The sequence below is a fragment of the Gopherus evgoodei genome, chromosome 18 (genome assembly GCF_007399415.2).
Source record: "Gopherus evgoodei ecotype Sinaloan lineage chromosome 18, rGopEvg1_v1.p, whole genome shotgun sequence".
Lineage (NCBI taxonomy): Eukaryota > Metazoa > Chordata > Testudines > Testudinidae > Gopherus > Gopherus evgoodei.
In genome coordinates, this window is record NC_044339.1 from 6020298 (window position 1) to 6037431 (window position 17134).

At 60.7% G+C, this 17134-nt stretch overlaps 1 protein-coding gene across 1 annotated transcript in view; it reads left to right on the forward strand.

Annotated features, from left to right (window-relative positions):
* Positions 1 to 17134, forward strand: part of CROCC (ciliary rootlet coiled-coil, rootletin) — a 66479-nt gene that overhangs the window by 18097 nt on the left and 31248 nt on the right. The window contains 17 exon segments of the mRNA XM_030537655.1: positions 921 to 1004; positions 1583 to 1680; positions 2653 to 2818; positions 3434 to 3540; positions 3988 to 4215; positions 5362 to 5458; positions 5685 to 5789; positions 8435 to 8683; positions 9135 to 9334; positions 9571 to 9753; positions 10385 to 10529; positions 11907 to 12053; positions 12374 to 12527; positions 12530 to 12603; positions 12943 to 13136; positions 14668 to 14795; positions 15840 to 16009. Of these exon segments, the coding sequence (XP_030393515.1) occupies positions 921 to 1004; positions 1583 to 1680; positions 2653 to 2818; positions 3434 to 3540; positions 3988 to 4215; positions 5362 to 5458; positions 5685 to 5789; positions 8435 to 8683; positions 9135 to 9334; positions 9571 to 9753; positions 10385 to 10529; positions 11907 to 12053; positions 12374 to 12527; positions 12530 to 12603; positions 12943 to 13136; positions 14668 to 14795; positions 15840 to 16009 (2529 nt within the window).

Below are 17134 nucleotides of genomic sequence, written 5' to 3' on the forward strand. Positions count from 1 at the left end.
CTGCTTGACCCAGGGCAAGGAACCCTGAGGCTGGTGCAGAGTAGGCCCCATCTGCATTCTCCAAGCTCGTCTGCCCGCTCAGCTCTGGCTTGTTTCAGTCCCTATCCTGCAAGCACTGTTGGGTGTCAGACTCTGAGGACCGTTTAAAACATGGTTTCTGACTCTGTGAATAAACCCCTTGAGGGTTGTTTTCCCCTGATGGCTCGACTAGTTTTGAGCGGGGCGGGGTCGTTCGGACACTGAAATTTGCACAGCTGGGGTTTGGAGGCTGCGGATTTCACTGGGTATATACGGCACCCATTTTGGGGGGCGGGGGAGTGGCAGCCAACCTGGCACTGCACCGAATATTTTGGCTAAGGATGTCTGAGCAAAACTGGCAAAGTGCTCTGGGATCTGTAATGTCCATGCAGAGCGGGCAGGGCCTGGGCTGGAAGGAAAGGTGCCCCCGGTCCCCAAAATGGCTGGGGGCCCAGTGCAGCAGCGTCCTCCCTGGAGTCCTGGACTAGTCTCTCCTCAAAGAGCTGCTCTGTCGCTGAGGGCTTTCCAGCTGATGGAGGGTGGTGGGGCATTGCGGGAGGGGGAAGGAGTTAGCTGTGGCAGAGATAGGGCCCTGCTGGACATAGCTGAAGATTCTCAGCTTATGGGGTAGGGAGACCAGTCTGCTCCCAACCCTGCCCCGCTTGCAGGGACTTGGTGCTTTGAACCTACCAAACTAGCGACTTAGGTGGGGTGGAAGGGGCCTGCCCTGGGGGTCAGCTGATGGTGGTTAGGATTTCAGGAGTGAGGGGCCTTGCAGGGCACTGTGGGTGTGGCAGGGAGGGTCGGGGGGCCGGCCAGCTCTGTGGTTGTGTTTTCCTTGTCCTGCCGTGCGTCCGCGGAGCTGGGCTGGCAGCGGGCTCTGAGCTGCAGCGTTCCTGCAGGTTCTGCAGTACAAGAAGAAGTGTGGGGAGGTGGAACAGCAGCTGCTGGAGAAATCAACCGAGCTGGAGCAGCAGAGACTCACCGTGAGTGTTGCTGTCCTCCCAGTGCCAGTGGAAAGCCCGATGGACCCCACTCCCACTAGTGAAACGGTGTCCCTGGGTGGGTCCTTGTCAGCGGGACTGAACCGGCAACTTCTTGATCTAACAGTAAGAGCAGTGGCCCAGCTCTGAGCCAAGCCTGGAAGTGTCTCTATAGTCCAGCCCCCACTAACGGGGACGGCACCGGGCAGCGTGGGGATGGGTTACACCCACCGTTGTTTTCTGCCCACCTGCCGGGGGGGGCAGCTGGCTCAGGGACTCCGTCACAGCAGGTGAAGCCTCTTGTGTTCATGCTTGATTGGACCTGCCGGCATGAACCTGCCCCACTCCCAGGCTGGTTCCTGCTCGGATAGGTGGGAGCCCAGGCTGCACCAGCCAACTCCACAGCTGGCTCGAACTGCCCCTCCCTGGCCTGACCAACTCGTGGAGGTGAGTCCCGGCAGGGCTGGGGTACTGTTTGGGGGGCGCTTGCCCCGCGCTGCCCTTCTCCATCCTATAGCCGAAGGGATGGCCTGGTTCTCCTGGGCCCCTGCTAAGCGGCCACTGCCCATTCCCTCCCCTAGAGCCGGCTGGACATGACGGACTCACGCCTGCGCCAGGACGAAGAGCACAGCAACGACCTGGAGAACGCGCTCATCCGGCTGGAGGAGGAGCAGCAAAGGTGTGTCAAGGGCAGAGGTTGGAGGGCTCCTGTCCACAGGGCTCCACACCAGGGGCCTGGGGCCCAGGTGGGTCTGGGCAACTGCATCCTCGGAGCCCCATGTTTCTGGGCCTCTATTGCCTGGCTGGGCTTCATGCTGGGCTGGGAAGACGAGCGGGCACCTTCCGTGGAGCCTGGGCTATGCCAAGAATCTGCCATCGGAGTCCGGGCCCCTGGCATTGCCTGCACTTAGGCCCAGCATTTCCCTGCAGCCGAGCAACCGGGAGTTGTGATCCTGTCCAGCTTCCCTGGCTAACCAGGGTCAGGCTGGGTTCATATTTGGACAGGTGACCTCCTAGGATGGCTGGATACTGTAGGCAGTGGTGTTGCTGGCTTTTACACCCCCCCACCCCCACCCCCAGGAGTACTGCACTATTAACCCCTAGCAGCTGCGCTTAGGAAGTGCTGTGTATTTTGTGGCGGGAAGCTGTCCTGAGCACTAGTGCTCACTATCGGTCCCTGGTGCTTTAGATGAGGCAGGGTGTTCACTCCAGCCTCGTGGCCAAATTCCCTCGCAGGTTATTATGTTGGGCTTCCCCAAATCTCCTCTGCAAATTCGACTGGATGGGCTCTTCTTTTGCTTCCTGTTGTGTGCAGCTGCCACGCTGCATACCAGAGGTGGCTGCCTGGTGGTGCTGGGTGAACGGATCCCTGTAGCTCCCTTATTGACAATGGGCTCAGTTAACGTCTGGAAAGGGCCAGGAGGCGCTTGGCTGGAAGGCCCTCAGCTTGGGCAGTGATTGTCTTATTCTGAATGAAGCGTTTGGATCTGTATTGTTCGGTGTCTCAGAGCTGCGATACCAGGGCCCATCCTCCACATCGGGCCCTTTGCCCCATGCCAGAGTTGGTCCCTTCCCACCTCTGCGCGGGCCCCTCTTTTCCTTCCTGCTCTCTCGGTCGGTGCTGACGCTCTCGCTGTGTCCCCGTCTCCAGGAGCGCCAGCCTGGCCCAGGTCAACGCCATGCTGCGGGAACAGCTGGATCAGGCCAACGCCGCCAACCAGGCCCTCAGCGAGGACATCCGGAAGCTGACGACCGACTGGACCAAAGCTCGCAACGAGCTGGAGCAGCGGGAGGTGGAGTGGAGGCGAGAGGAGGAGGTTAGGGCCGGAGAGATTCAATGCGTCATTTTCTCTTGTGCGTGCCCGTCCCGTGGGCACTGTCCTGCTGGGCAGAGACGGATCTGCACACATGCTGCCGGGGCGGCTCACGCTGGCCCAGAGAGGCAGTGCCTTGGCTGTAGGCTGCGCAGCGCGTTGCTGGGAGCCTCCCTTTCCCTAGTCCCTGGAGAGGTGGTTTGTTGTCCTGTGTCCCTCCCCCACAACTTCCTTTTACCATCAGTGGGAGCCAAGTCTCTCTGCTCTCGGCCTTTCCGTGCCCCAGAGGTGGCTGCATTTCAGTGGTGCTGCCTGTGCATAGCTGGGTCAGGCCCTTTGTGGGTGGGGAGGGGGTCCTGCCGCATGAAAAGCTCTGTATAAACGTAGCTGTTGCTAAGAGTCCTGCCTGGAGCTGCTATTGAGGTCAGTGGCGCTGGCACCTTCGGGATACCGAGAGCAATGCAGGGCGCCCCGCGGAGCAGGGCTTGCTCACTTGTGGGGCGTTATGGAGGATCAAAGCCAGGTGCTCTGTGGCCAGGCCTTTGGCAGCGCTGGAGGGGGTGTGCCTGAGGAGGGGGATCCGGCTGTCATTGCTTCTCCTTTTCTCTCCTCTCCCAGTCTTTCCACACCTACTTCAGCAATGAGCACTGCCGGCTGCTGACGCTCTGGAGGCAGGTGGTGGGCTTCCGGCGCCACTTCAGTGAGATGAAGACCATGACCGAGAGGTCAGGAGGGGGCAGGGGGTGTGCCTGGGGCGGGCGGTTGCTGGGCTCTTTTTTGTCCCAAAGCACAAGGAGCTTCGCCTGGGAAAGCTGCCCAGCCCCCCGTGGCTTACAGCGCCTCCTCCAGGATCCCTGTGAGAACTACCTGAGTGCAGAACAGCCCTCCTGATCTCCCCTGCACCCCCCACACAAACCCGTTAGCCAGCCCTGGGAGCTGCGTTTGGCTGCCTGGCCTGATTTCTACCTCTCTGCGTGTCCTTCCTGAATGACCTTCTCCCTGGTGGGGGTGGTGTAGGGTCTGAACAGTCGGGCTCCCGTGAGTTTAGATCCCAGCCAGGCCCCCTTGGAAGAAGACGCCCTGCAGGTTCTGGGGCGTGGAGTTCTGTAGATCCAGGAGCGTGGGCTCCTCAGGCCCCTGGAAATGCCCCTCTCTTTGGGACTCCGGTGCAGGGACCTGTCGGAGCTGAACAACGAGCTGTCCAGGTCCGGCCGCACCATTCACACCGCCTGCCTGAACCTGAGCAGCAACCTGCGTCTGTCGGAGAGCAGCGCCAGCGCGGCCCTGGAGAAGCAGGCTCTGCTGCTGGCCCAGCTGGAGGAGCAGCTGAAGGACAAGGTGCGCGACATGATCCAGCTGCAGGTCAGGTGTGACATGGAGAAAGCAGAGCTCGGCACCAGGTACGGATGCCCCCGATCAGGGCCAGTGTCCCAGGCCCTGAAGCTTGGCGCTCAGTGGGCTGGGAGAGGCACCTTGTATCCATGGAGAATCAGGGAGCACTGCCCCTCCAGCAACCTTGGAGATCCTGGGCTTGGCAGGTGGGGCTCTGGGCCGAGCGTACCCTGCTCATGGGAGAAGGAAGGGCAGAGTGGGGGCTCGTCTGTCCCATGTTATGACCATCCTGGAGCCTTAACTTTCCACCTGCCCTGCAGGCTGAATCCTGTAGAGCGGCGATACTCACATCTCAGTGGGTCAGGTGACCTGGGGCCTGTAGCTCAGGGGGTTAGTACAGTGGTCTCAGAACGTGGCAATTGCCAGTTCAAATCTCATGCAGGCCTGGACAGGGGTGGTGGCCTCAGATTTTCAGAAACCAAATTAGCGATTGGCATTACCCAAAAGAGCCCCGGCCATGGGGATTCAGTGTTTCATTTACTGTTTATATATTCTTGGTTATTCTGCCCCAGTGTTGTTATTTTATCATCTACGATTGGTTAATAACATTGGAAAAGCCTCCTGATTGGTTAATAACTTAGGTCAATAATCACATCCCGCGGTGTTTTAATATCGCGTGTGGCAAAGAGCTGCAGGAGACACGTTAACAAGCCGCTCGTGGTTCCGGAGCCGGCGTCTGAGCATCGCTGCTGGAGAGTAACATGGTTCCTGGTTCCAGCTGATCAGAGGCTCCCCGCAGAGCCATTCCTTTGGGTCCCCAGGTGCCAAGCCCAGGACATGGGATGTGGCCTGGTCTCCCATCGCCTTTTGCTAGACATCAGCTGGGCAAGCTCAGTACCATGGGGAAGGGGCTAGGGGAGGGGACGTGGTGTATGTGGAGGATGTTAGTGAGACAGTGGAGAGGAAACTGCCATGTGCTCCAGCCAGGGCTGAGATAATGGGGTGGAGGATTTCCCAGGGCACTGTTGGCATGAAGCATCTCAGTCCCTGGACCAAACGTGGAGCGGTAAACCTCTCTCTAGCGCGGCTTGGGCATGAGGGATCTCCAAATGCTTGACCTGGCCCATGTCTGTTGGGTTCTGGCCCTGTGCCGTATAATACGCACCCCTAGTCGTTCCTCTGCTCACCTGACCAGCCCCCCTCCCTTGCTCCAGAATCGCTGAGATGACAGCCACCATGGAACGCTTGAAAGCCCAGAACTCGGAGAAGGAGAAGACGATCGAGACTCTGACCCAGAAACTGGAAAATCTGGTGAGACACTCAGCCTGACCTGGCTGGTTCCCGGAGGAGATGGGAGCACCTGAAACAGCGATTCATCCTCGGCAGAGCTGCCTGCTCTGGTGCCTGTGCTCCGGGGAAGGGCCCACCAGCAGTCAGCCTGCTGCTTCCCAGCTGAGAGCTGGAGCCAGAAACTAGCCGTTGAGCGGATGTGGGGGGCACGAGCGCCGCCTGGCTGATGCCGCGTCTCTGCTTTCAGGAGGCTGCGCGGGTGCAGGAGCAGGCAGCACTGGAGGCTGAGGAGATCGAGGCCTTGCGGACAGAGTCGGAGATGCTCCAGCAGACCCTGCGAGACCTTGCTCAGGTAAGGGTGTGCGGGTGCTGTGAGCAAGGTGGGGTACCCCAGAGAGCAGGGTTCTCTAACTTGTGAGCAGTTACAGAGTCACAGAGTTGGAGAATTTACAGTCAGAAGGAATCACCCGATCACCTAGTCCAGAGGTGGGCAAACTACAGCCCGCGGGCCACATCTGGCCCTTGGGACCCTCCTGCCCAGTCCCTGAGCTCCTGGCCCAGGAGGCTTGCCCCCGGCCCCTCCCCTGCTGTTTCCCCTCCCCCACAGCCTCAGCTCACTGTGCCGCCGGTGTGGCTGCAGAGCCACTTCCTGACCGGTGCTCTGTGCTGTGCGGTGGCGTGGCTGGCTCCAGCCGGGCGGCCCGGCGGCCTGACCCGGTGCTCTATGCTGCGCGGTGGTGTGGCTGGCTCCAGCCGGGCGGCGCGGCGGCCTGACCCGGTCGGTGCTCTATGCTGCGCGGTGGTGTGGCTGGCTCCAGCCGGGCGGCGCGGCGGCCTGACCCGGTGCTCTATGCTGTGCGGTGGCGTGGCTGGCTCCAGCCGGGCGGTGTGGGTGCCTGACCCGGTGCTCTATGCTGTGCGGTGGCGTGGCTGGCTCCAGCCGGGCGGCGCGGCGGCCTGACCCGGTGCTCTATGCTGTGCGGCGGCGTGGCTGGCTCCAGCCGGACGGTGTGGGTGCCTGACCCAGTGCTCTATGCTGTGCGGTGGCGTGGCAGGCTCCAGCCGGGCGGCGCAGCGGCCTGACCCGGTGCTCTGTGCTGTGCGGTGGTGTGGCTGGCTCCAGCCGGGCGGCGCGGTGGCCTGACCCAGTGCTCTATGCTGTGCAGTGGCATGGCTGGCTCCAGCCGGGCGGCGCGGCGGCCTGACCCGGTGCTCTATGCTGTGCAGTGGCGTGGCTGGCTCCAGCCGGGTGGCGCGGTGGCCTGTCCTGGTGCTCTGGGCAGCACGGCTGTAGCGCCCAGGGCCGGCTCCAGGGTTTTTGCAGCCTCAAGCAGCAAAAAAAAAAGCCATGATCGCGATCTGCAGCTCTACCGCCACCGCTTCAGTCTTTGGCGGCAATTCGGCGGCGGGTCCTTCGCTCCGAGAGGGAACGAGGGTCCCGCCACTGAATTGCCGCCAAAGACCCGGATGTGCCGCCCCTCACCGTTGGCTGCCCCAAGCAGCTGCTTGCTGGACTGGTGCCTGGAGCCGGCCCTGGTAGCGCCGCCAGCCACTGGTGCTCCAGGCAGTGTGGAAATGGGGCAGGGAGAGGGGGGTTGGATAGGGGAGTTTGGGGTGGTGATCAGGGAGTGGGGGTGTGGATGGGGTTGGGGTGGTCAGAGGGCAGGGAACAGGGGGTTTGGGGTCCTGGGGGGCAGTCAGGAAAGAGAGGGGGGTTTGGATGGGGTGGCAGGGGGCAGTCAGGAGCAGGAGTTCCGGAGTGGTCAGGGAGAAGGGGTGGTTGGATTGGGCAGGGGTTCCGGGGGGACAGTCAGGAATCAGAGGAGGGGTTGGATGGGGCGGTGGGGGGCAGTCGGGACAGGGAGCAGGGATGTGTGTGGATGGGACAGGAGTCCTGGGGGGGCTGTCAGGGGGTGAGAAGCAGGGAGGATCTGATAGGGGATATAGGCCAGGCCAGGCCACGCCTGGCTGTTTGGGGAGGCACAGCCTCCCCTAACTGGCCCTCCATACAATTTCGGAAACCTGATGTGGTCCTCACGCCAAAAAGTGTGCTCACCCCTGACCTAACCTGATCTCCTGTATAGCTCAGCTGCCAGCACCCGTACAGTAAACCCAGCAGCCGAAATGGGACCAAAGTTTTACAGCCCACAGGAGACCAGACTGTTCTGTGCCACAGACAGAGAATAGGAGAGACCCACCAGTGCCCGAGGCTCCTGCAATGGCAGGAAATTGATCAAGTGAGATGTACTCAGGTTATCCTGGCAAGTGACCTGCACCCACATGCTGCAGAGATAGGTGAAAACCCCCCCCACCCCAACTCACTGCCAGTCTGACCTGGGGGGAAAGCTCAGGGAGAGGTGTGGACCTATCGCCCAGCTGATAGGCAGGGCAGGGAATGGATCGCCTGGATGGAGGAGTGGCCCTCTCAAGAACAAGCTGTTTTCTCAGCGTCATCAGGGGCTGAACTGAAAAATCCAGAGGAAGAATCTGGTTCAATTCAAACCAAAAGAAAAGGGTCTTCGCATTTTGTTTTGTCCACTGGAAAACTAAAAAATATATATATATATTTTGAATGCACCCAAAATGTTTTGAGTTGACGCAAAATGATTTTTTTTCAATTCAGTTTCGGGGCAGGTGCTCCCCTTTTTAAACTGTCAAAACATTGAAGTCGAAACCAAAAAAGTCAAAACCAAACTTTTCGAAAGGGTCGGAAGGAAACGTTCGGACTTTCTTTACATTTTCTTTCTCAACTGAAGCTAGTGGTTGAATTCACCCTGAAGCCGGTGGAGAGCTCTGGGCCCCAAAAGCTATTGATAAAAAACCCCAATTTGTTGGAAAAATGTTGCCCTGCTCCCGTTGGGCTTTGAGCGATGGCTGTGTCGCCTCCTGGAGGCTGGCGGCCTAGCCCCCCCGGCTCGCGGTGTGTGTGGTGATGAGAGTCCAGAGACCAGCTTTTGTGCCTGTACCCAGTGCCTCGCCATTGTCTCCCCTCTGCAGGCCGTCCTGTCCGACACTGACAGCGCCATCCACCTCACAGGCACGGAGCGAACGACGGACGTTTCGGACAGCGACACCACAGGATTCAGCCTGCGGGGCCTCTCCTCCAGCCTTCGCACCCCGTCCCCGCTCCGGCGCTCCTCCCCCCGGCGTAGCTCCTCGCCCCGGCGCAGCCTCTCGCCAGCTTTCTCCGACTCCACGCTGGCCGTAGTGCACTCTGCCTTGCAGAAGAGGCAGCTGCAGGTGCAGGTGAGGGGACGGGACCTCCCGGAGCACATGGCCATGGGATTCCTTCATGGCTGGGCACCCAGACACCCTTCTGCTCCCCAGCTCTGCGAGGCTGCATGGGATGGGGCCATCTGTGGGGTTCTAGCTATTGGGGCTGCATTTCTGTGGGGCTGTTGGTGCCCACCAGGGGAGTGGGAAGGGAACAGGGTTGCTCTGCTGATAAAGGATCCTGACGGGGTAGATGCTGGGCTGGGAACCCTGGGGGGATTTTCGTGCCTTGCAGGGAATAGGATTCTGGGGCGGGGGATTTGGATTGGGTGGGATTCCCATGGGAGATGGTTGTCCATAGGGCATGGAATGTGGTCTGCCATGCAGGGAGCCCCAGTGGCAGGGGGTGCAGGTGGTGGGGTGCACTGGGGGGCGGGGCAGTGCCACAGAGGGAGAGGAGCTGACTCGTTGGGGTTTCTGCTAGGACATCCGCGGCAAGTACGAAGCCATCCAGGAGCTGGTGGGCTCCCTGAAGAAGCAGCTGGCGGAGAGAGATCAGGAGCGCCGCTCCCTGGAGCAGAAGATCCTGCAGCTGAAGGACGACATTGACTGCTCCTTGCGGGCCAAGGACGATGCCGTGCGGGATGCCAGCCGCTTCCGCTCCTCGGCTGACCTGCTGGGCAGGTACTTCCATGGGCGCTCCCCCGGTCCCATCCCCCTGTGCTCCAGTGTACCCCGGCCGACGGGACGGGCATCACACAAGCATTTCTGCCCTGCTGGCATCCTGGGAGTGGCTCCTGCTCTTAGGGTGACTTTCTGCACCCCAGATCAAGTGCCCTGGAATGTGAGGAGGGTTGATTTTTGTTCCTTAAAGGGCTGTTCAGCCCCCAGAAATCTGTCTGTCTGTGCCCGTCTGTCAGCGAGAAGAGCAACCTGGAGCGAAGCCTGCAGGCCCTGCAGCAGCACGTGGAGGCCCTGCGGCAGGAGAGCGAGAGGCTGCAGCTGGCCAACAGAGACTTGCAGCGGCAGCGAGAGCACCTGGAGGATGAGAAGGAGGACATCGCGAAGGACAAGGAGCGGGCGCAGAAGGAGATTGAACGCGGGTTGGTGTGGGGAGAGTGGCCAACTTGGGGGATGCAGGGCAGGCGTGGAGGAAAGACCAAGCTAGAGACAGGCTCCTCGGTAGCCACCCCCCTCCAGTGACCAGCACCCTAGCCTGGTGCTCTGACATGCCAGGCCTTCCTCCCCTTAGCCCCCCAAGGCAAGCCCTGCTAGTGCCCATGTCCAGCGTCCCAGCCCTGATCCTGGGGTCCAACTCTCCCTGCCAGCTGAGGTCCTGCAGACCCAGGCTGCCTGGCTTCCAGGGGAGATGGGGTTTCTCCATGGGTCATTTGAGCTGAGCTGCTCTAAAAACAACACGGATACCTAGGCTGAACACTGTGACCCGCCCAACCCGGAGGCGCCGGGGCTCTGAACAGCCAGGCCCGGAGGTGCCGGGGCTCAGCCTTGGCAAGCCCCAGGCCAGATTAAGCCTTGCATAGACTCCAAGGGTGGATCATCTAGTCTGACCTCGTGCATAAGACAGGCTGGAGAGTTGCACCCATTGGACTGATTAGCTCCCCAAGCTATTAGAAGTCCCTTTGTTGTGCTCCCTCTGAGGATAGCCAGGGATGAAGGGTGTTAAAGGGAACGGTTTGATGGTGTTGTGTGTGAGTGCCTCTCTCTGCCCTGCAGCCACAAACAGCTGGAGCAGCTGGAAGTGAAGAAATCTGGTCTGAAAAAGGAGCTGATGCTCGTTAAGGAGGCTCTGAACAAAGCCACCCTGGAGAGGGAGGTGTCTGAGAATGAGAAGGTGGAGATGGCGGAGGCTCTTTCCAGGGTAGGGCTTCACACCACGAGAGGCAGTAGGGGAGAGGGGGCGGGTATTACAGTGGGGCTCAGCCAGGGTAGCTCTTGGGCTGGCTGCTATGGATGCGTCGGATGGATAATGCTGTGGTAGCATCGCTTGTTTTGCCACTTCCAGTCTACAGCTCTGATTTCAAGGCAGCTCCCCCAGGAGATCTTGACTAAGGAGGCTTCCCTCTCTAGCACCTCTCATCTGAGGCCTGCAGACAAAACTGTGCTTCGCAACTATCTGATCCAATGGGCAGGTGCTGCACCCGTTCTAGAGGGGGAGCACTGCCTAGTGATTAGAGCACAAGACCAGGCGACAGGATTCCTGCGTTCCATTGCCTGTCACGCTGAAGGCCCATTGTTTCATGATAGTAAGTAATAATTGGAGATGTACCAATCTCCTAGAACTGGAAGGGACCTCGAAAGGTCATCAAGTCCAGCCCCTTGCCTTCACTAGCAGGACCAAGTACTGATTTTTGCACCAGATCCCTAAGGGGCCCCCTGAAGGATTGAACTCACAACCCTGGGTTTAGCAGGCCAATGCTCAAATCACTGAGCTATCCCTCCCCGCAAAACTTTTTTACTAGAATCATAGACTATCAGGGTTGGAAGGGACCTCAGGTGGTACCTAGTCCAACCCCCTGCTCAGAGCAGGACCAATCCCCAGACAGATTTTTACCCCAGTTCGCTAAATGGCCCCCTCAAGGATTGAACTCACAAGTTTGCTCTTGTCTTGCACTTAGATTGTCAGAAGTCTGGGGGAGGGAGCATCTTGTGCTGGGTTTGCAAAGCGCCGAGCACAGTGGGGTTCTGGGCCACGGGGCTCCTAGATCCTATGGGAATACAAATAATTAGCTAACCACGGATCTGCTGCGGGTTCTTGGGCAGGCCACTGACGTTCTCTGCTTCCTCCGTCAACGCGGGAGAAGGATCCGTCCCGGCCTCGCAGGCGTCGTAGCTTTGATTCATGCTTAGACCATGCTTGGAGGTCCTTTGAGATGCAGAGGGGCAAAGGGAACTTGCCTGAGGCCACTGAGCGAGTCAGTGGCAGAGCCAGGAATAGCGCCTAGGATGCTGTCCCTGCCGTAACCATTGGAAAGCACTGTGTTTCTTGCAGCCCGTGTGCTTTATGTTATGCATGCAGCATTGGGACCATAGGGGGCTGCCCTAGGGCTGGCAGAGGGATACTAGCCCACAGCTTGGCTAGCGGGATTCACAACCCTGGCTTATCCAGGCTTCTGTCCGCATCCTCCCCTGCCTGACAGCTCCCCGCTCCCTGTGGCGCTCCGCGGGAACTCCTCTGCCCACGTTGCTGCAGCGACCCGGCTGCTCCATCTCTCTGCCCCCTACCCCATGTTCGCAGGCGGAGGCCGGCCGGGCCGAGCTGGAGCTGACCACTAGCAAGCTGAAGGCAGAGGAGGCGTCGTTGCGTGACTCGCTGTCCAAGATGAGCTCCCTGAACGAGGGGCTGGCCCAGGATAAAATCGAACTCAACAGGATCATCAGCCAGGTCGGTGCTGCCTTGGGCTTGGCAGTGGGGCTCAGCGTCCCAGCGCCTCCTGGTGGCCCCGGGTTGGGGACATTGACCTTGGCGGGCAGCCTGGGGAGAGACTTGAATATCTGTTTTTCCAAGGGAGCCTCGGTCGGGGACAAGCACCCTGACCCAGTCTGTCCTAGCCAGAGGGAGGGTCGGCCTGGCCCGTGGCTCCTTCCAATGGGAAGGGATCGAGGGGTTATGGATGAGGCCCCTGGAGGAGGAGATGGGCAGGGAGTGAACAAGGAGCTGCCCCTGTTTCCAAGGCCGGTGACGGCCTCTCTTGCCCCTGGCAGCTGGAGGAGGAGAAGGTGGCCCTGCTGGGGCAGAAGCAGGAGATGGAGCAGGAGAAGACCTCGATCCGTGACGAGCTGGTCCGGCTGGAGCAGGAGAAGCTGGAGCTGGATGCGGAGAGGCAGGGCCTGCAGCACTCCCTGCAGGATGTGGAGCGGAGCGGGAGAGGCTGGAGCGGGAGCTGCTGGGCCTGCAGAAGGAGAGGGTGCAGCTGCAGGAGCAGCTAGGGCAGGTAGGGAGGTGGGGCGCAGGAGCCACATGGAGGCATGTGCTTGGGGGTGCATGTGGGGCTCTGATTGCTAGATGCTGGCAGCTTTGTGGGGGTACTAGGATTTGGGGGTCAAGTTGGGGGTGCTGGGGGAGGAGGCTGGGGGGTGGTGGTGGCCTGGGTGAGGAGCAGGCTGGAGGCTCTGAGGAGACAGGGAGGCAGGGTGGATACAATGGCTGAGATGGGTCCCTCCAAGAGGGGCTGGAGCCTGGCTCCCTCTACTACAGGGCTGGGTGCCCAGGGCATAGCCTCTCCTCCAGGCTCAGCTCTGCCTGTTCTCTCCTCCCTTCCCCGCCCCGCCAGCTGTCCCGCCAGAGGAACGCGGCCAGCGAGGAGCTGGGGCAGGCGCGGCGGGAGCAGGAGCGGCACAGCGACGCCCTGCTGCGAGTGGCCAGGGAGAAGGAGGGGCTGATGAAGGAGAAGGCCAGCCTGGTGGTGCAGCTGGCGGCATCAGAGCGGGAGAACAGGGGGCTGGCAGAGGAGATCACTGGGCTCCGGTAAGGTTCGGGCAGACCAGGAACACGGGGTCCCCTCCTGCGGCTGGACGTATGGAGCCTCTGGCCTCTCCCTCCCCACGGGTGCTGTGAATGGGGATCCCTCAATGGGCACCCTGCCTTTGGGACCACCTACGGGGTACTGGAGCGAGTCAGGGCTTTGGGGCGGGGGAGAAGGATTCCCTGGCACCTCCCCTCCATGGTGGGGTCAGCCTGTGTTTCCCCTCCCCTTCTCATGGGGGTTGTCCCCTTGCCATGGCCAGGCTGTCCCCACGGTCTGGGCTGCCCCTGACTTCCCCATCACTGTGAGTGCTGCTCCTCAGAGCATCGAGTGGGTTCTGCCCCGAGCTGCTGGCTTGCCCGGGTCTCTGCTGCGTGGCCTGCGCTCGGTAGGTGCCGGGCAGACCAGGGCAGGTGTCGCCAATGATTGCAGCCCGGTGGGGCTTAGCTGCATGTCCAACTGCTGGGTGCCAGTCCAGAAACCGTGGCAATCCCCTTGGATAGGTGGGCCCGGAGCAAGGAGGAGGGGCGCGAGCTGGGACGCAGGGAGGCTGCGTATGCATCCCTGCTGCTCCAGCTGGGAGGTTCGAGAGAGGCTCCTGGAGCCACTGGATGCAGGTGTGGTGCGCTACGGGGCCAAGTGCACAGCGAGCTCACCCTGAGGCAGCTGCCTGTGTGTGTGTGTGTGATGGTTACCAGGGAGCAGTGTTTGCAAACAGTTGTGTCAGGTCAGGGAGTGGGGGAGCACGGAGCTTAGCGCCGAATGGGAGCCCAGGGTCTGTAGGAGCAGGTGGAATCTCTCATGTCACAATCCCCCGGCAGGTCAGTGTCTCCCCCCAGCTCCAGCCTTTCCTGTCCTGTCTCCTCATTGCCCTCTCTATGCTCCGTGCGCTTCCCAGCCCTGGGGTCAGATCTAGGCCGGGGCAACCACCCTGGCTGAGATGGAGCTGGACCTTCACCCCTGGGCGGTACTGCAGCTGCCCCCTGCTCTGCCAGTAGGTGTGAGATTGAATGGGCACCTTCGCCGCTGCCCTGCGGATGACCCCACACCTGCACATCTGCAGGGAGTGCCTAGCGGTGCAGGCCTCTCCGGGAGTCCCTGAGGCCTCGCTGCCGGGATCTTCCTGACCTCAGGGCAGAGGTTTGCAGAGGGACCGACTTTCTGGTGCTGTGAAATGCACCACTGTGTCCGCGGCAGGAGGGTGTATTGGGGTGGCTTTCCACACCTCCTTGGAGGGACCCAATGGGGACTTTAAGGGCTGGTGGCCCTCCAACTCAGAGGCCAGGGTGCCGCCATGTGCCAGGACCTACGGCGTGCCTGTTCAGTCACCAAAGCAACGCGCTTCATGTCTTAGATCATCAGCTCCGTGAGGCCGTTTTTGTTTCAGCTTTGTCCAGTGCCTAGCGCACTGGGGGCCTGCTCCATGAGTGGGAGTCTTCCTCATCACTTCCTCGGTGGCTTTCTCTCACTCTGCATGAGACCAGGGGCAGGGGCTGGTGACTGGGAGGACTCACTCTGCTCGCTCTTTCCGAGGTCGGAGAAGGATGCCTTGGAGACCACCCTCTTTGACATCCAGCAGCAGCTCGCTCAGATGGATGCCCGGAAGGAGCAGCTGGAGGCCGACAGCCAGAACCTGCTCCTGGCCAAGGAGATGCTGCAGGGTAACCTGGGCCTGGCTGCCCCACCCCCATTTCCTTCCGTCCCCCATTCGCCAAGCTGCTGCTGGCATTCTGAGGCTGTCACGGTGTCCCTGGGCGATGCTCTGGAACTGCTCCCCACAAAGCCAGTCAGGACTTTGGGGAACCTCCTCTCCCTTGTAGCACACTGTCTACGGGGCAAGAAGCGCACACGGCTTCACCTCCTGGGTCTCTCCTTGGAGCATTCAGTATATGCCCCTCCGTGCCCTTCCCACAGTGAGCCCGCCCCAGCGGGGTCCTGGGGAAGCCACTGGGTCCTGCACCCCCCACTTTGCAGTCAGATGTGACTCTCAGCCAGCCAGTAAAGCAGGTTTATTTGGATGACAGGAACACAGTCCAAGACAGGTCTTTGCCGGTACAGACAACAGGACCCCCTTTAGTTAGGTCCATCTGGTTGCCCCCAGGGAGGGCCGCAGCCCCGTTGGGACACCCCTCTCCATTTCCCAGCCAGCTCCAAACTGAAACTCCCTCCAGCCTCTCACTTAGCCTCCCCCCCCGGCTCCTCCCCCAGCCTTTGTCCAGTGTCCTGGAGCGGTCACCTGGGCCTTCAACCCCTCTCCTGGGTTCTCAGGTTACATGCTCAGGTATGCTCCCTTCCCCAAGGCAGGGCGTCCCAGCCCAACTCCCCTGCAACCTTCCCAGGTCAATACTCCCCACTCACCATTCACATCACACAGCCAGAACATTCCCACTTCGTCACAGAGGCCCACGGGGCTCTGCTGGCTGGATTGAGAGGGAGAAGGAGGCTGGTCCAGGGGGTAGAAGACAGGATTGGGAGTCCCGAGTTCTAATCCTGATTCTGCTGGGCAGCTGGGGAGAATTACACTCTCCCCTTTGTAACGTGCTGTGAGCTGTGTGGCTGGAAGCCCCTAGATAGAGGCTGTGAGATGGTCAGGGTTCCCTTCCCTTCCATTCTGCCAAGCCTCCTAGACCTGGGGAAGGGCTATAGTTAGCAGATCTCCCTTCACGCTGTAGATGTTGATCGGCTCCTCATTGCTCTATCCCCAGTGGAGCTGGCCAGCATCCGCAAGCAGAGGGAGATGGACATGACCCGGCTGGAGAGGGATAAGGAGCTGCTGGCTCAGAAGTTGGCTCAGACGGAACAGGAGACCCAGGTCACGCTGAGAAACAAGCAGGCAGCTCACGAGGAGGACGTCGATCGGCTCCAAAGGGAGAAGGTGTGGCACAGGGCAGGCCCTGCGTCTGACTCAGACCAGCACCATGTTACGTACCCCAGCGGCTCAGCTGCGCTGGCTCAGTCTGTTAGGGGAAGGGATCCCGGGGAGTCCATAGCAACATCTCCTTGCCTTCTATGGTGCTGGCCCAGGGCCTTTGGGATTGACCCTGCAGCAGGAGTGCACGGATCTTTCCTGTGAGTTTCAGGGGGAGAGGCAGTGAGTTTTCCTGAGCACAGGGCTGGAATCCAGAGATCCTGGTTCTGCCGCTGGCCCCCTCGGGCACATCACAGAGCTGGGCCTGTTTCCCAGCTGTGAACTGGGGTGGATAATGCCTGCACTGCTGCAGACTGTTTAGTTTGTTTCTGACCCACTCAGGAGCTGTCCCAGCGAGTGGCATTGAGCTGGCGCCGCTAGGGAAGTGACTTGAGTGGGTCTCTGGATCTTTTACTGCATGAGTCACGTAACTCAGGACAATTGGGCAGTTACGGTGAGGGGCGGAACAGGGACTGGGGTAGCAGGACGGGGCTCAGCGAGTGGAGGAGTGGTGGGGGCACTGCAGCTCATACTTGAGACATAGGTGCCGACTCCGTGGGTGCTCCGGGGCTGGAGCCTCCACGGGGAAAAATTGGTGGGTGCTTAGCACCCACTGGCAGCTCCCCGCCCTGCCCCCCCCCAGCTCATCTCCACCTCTGCCTCCTCCCCTGGGTGCACCACGTTCCCGCTTTTCCCCCTAGCTCCCAGTGTTTGCGCCACGAAACAGCTGATTTGCGCGGCAAGCGCTGGGAGGGATGGGGGAGGAGGGGGAACGCGGCGCGCTCAGGGAAGAAGCGAGGCCGGGGTGGGGATTTGGGGAAGGGGTCCAATAGGTGCGCGGGGGGGGGAGGGCGGGATTTGGGGAAGGAGTTGGAATGGGGGCGGGGCGAGGAAAAGGTGGAGTCAAAGCGGAACCAGGGGCAGGGGCACCTATGCTTGAAGGGCATCAGCGGAGCTGAGGGGGTGCCCAAGGGTGGACGGGCAGTGGGGGCTGTGGGTCAGGACTCAGGGACACTGGCAGAACTGGGGAGGAGCCTTTGGCTAGATTAGCAGGGGGCTGGGAGTCGGATTTAGGGGCTTCGGCAGAGCTGT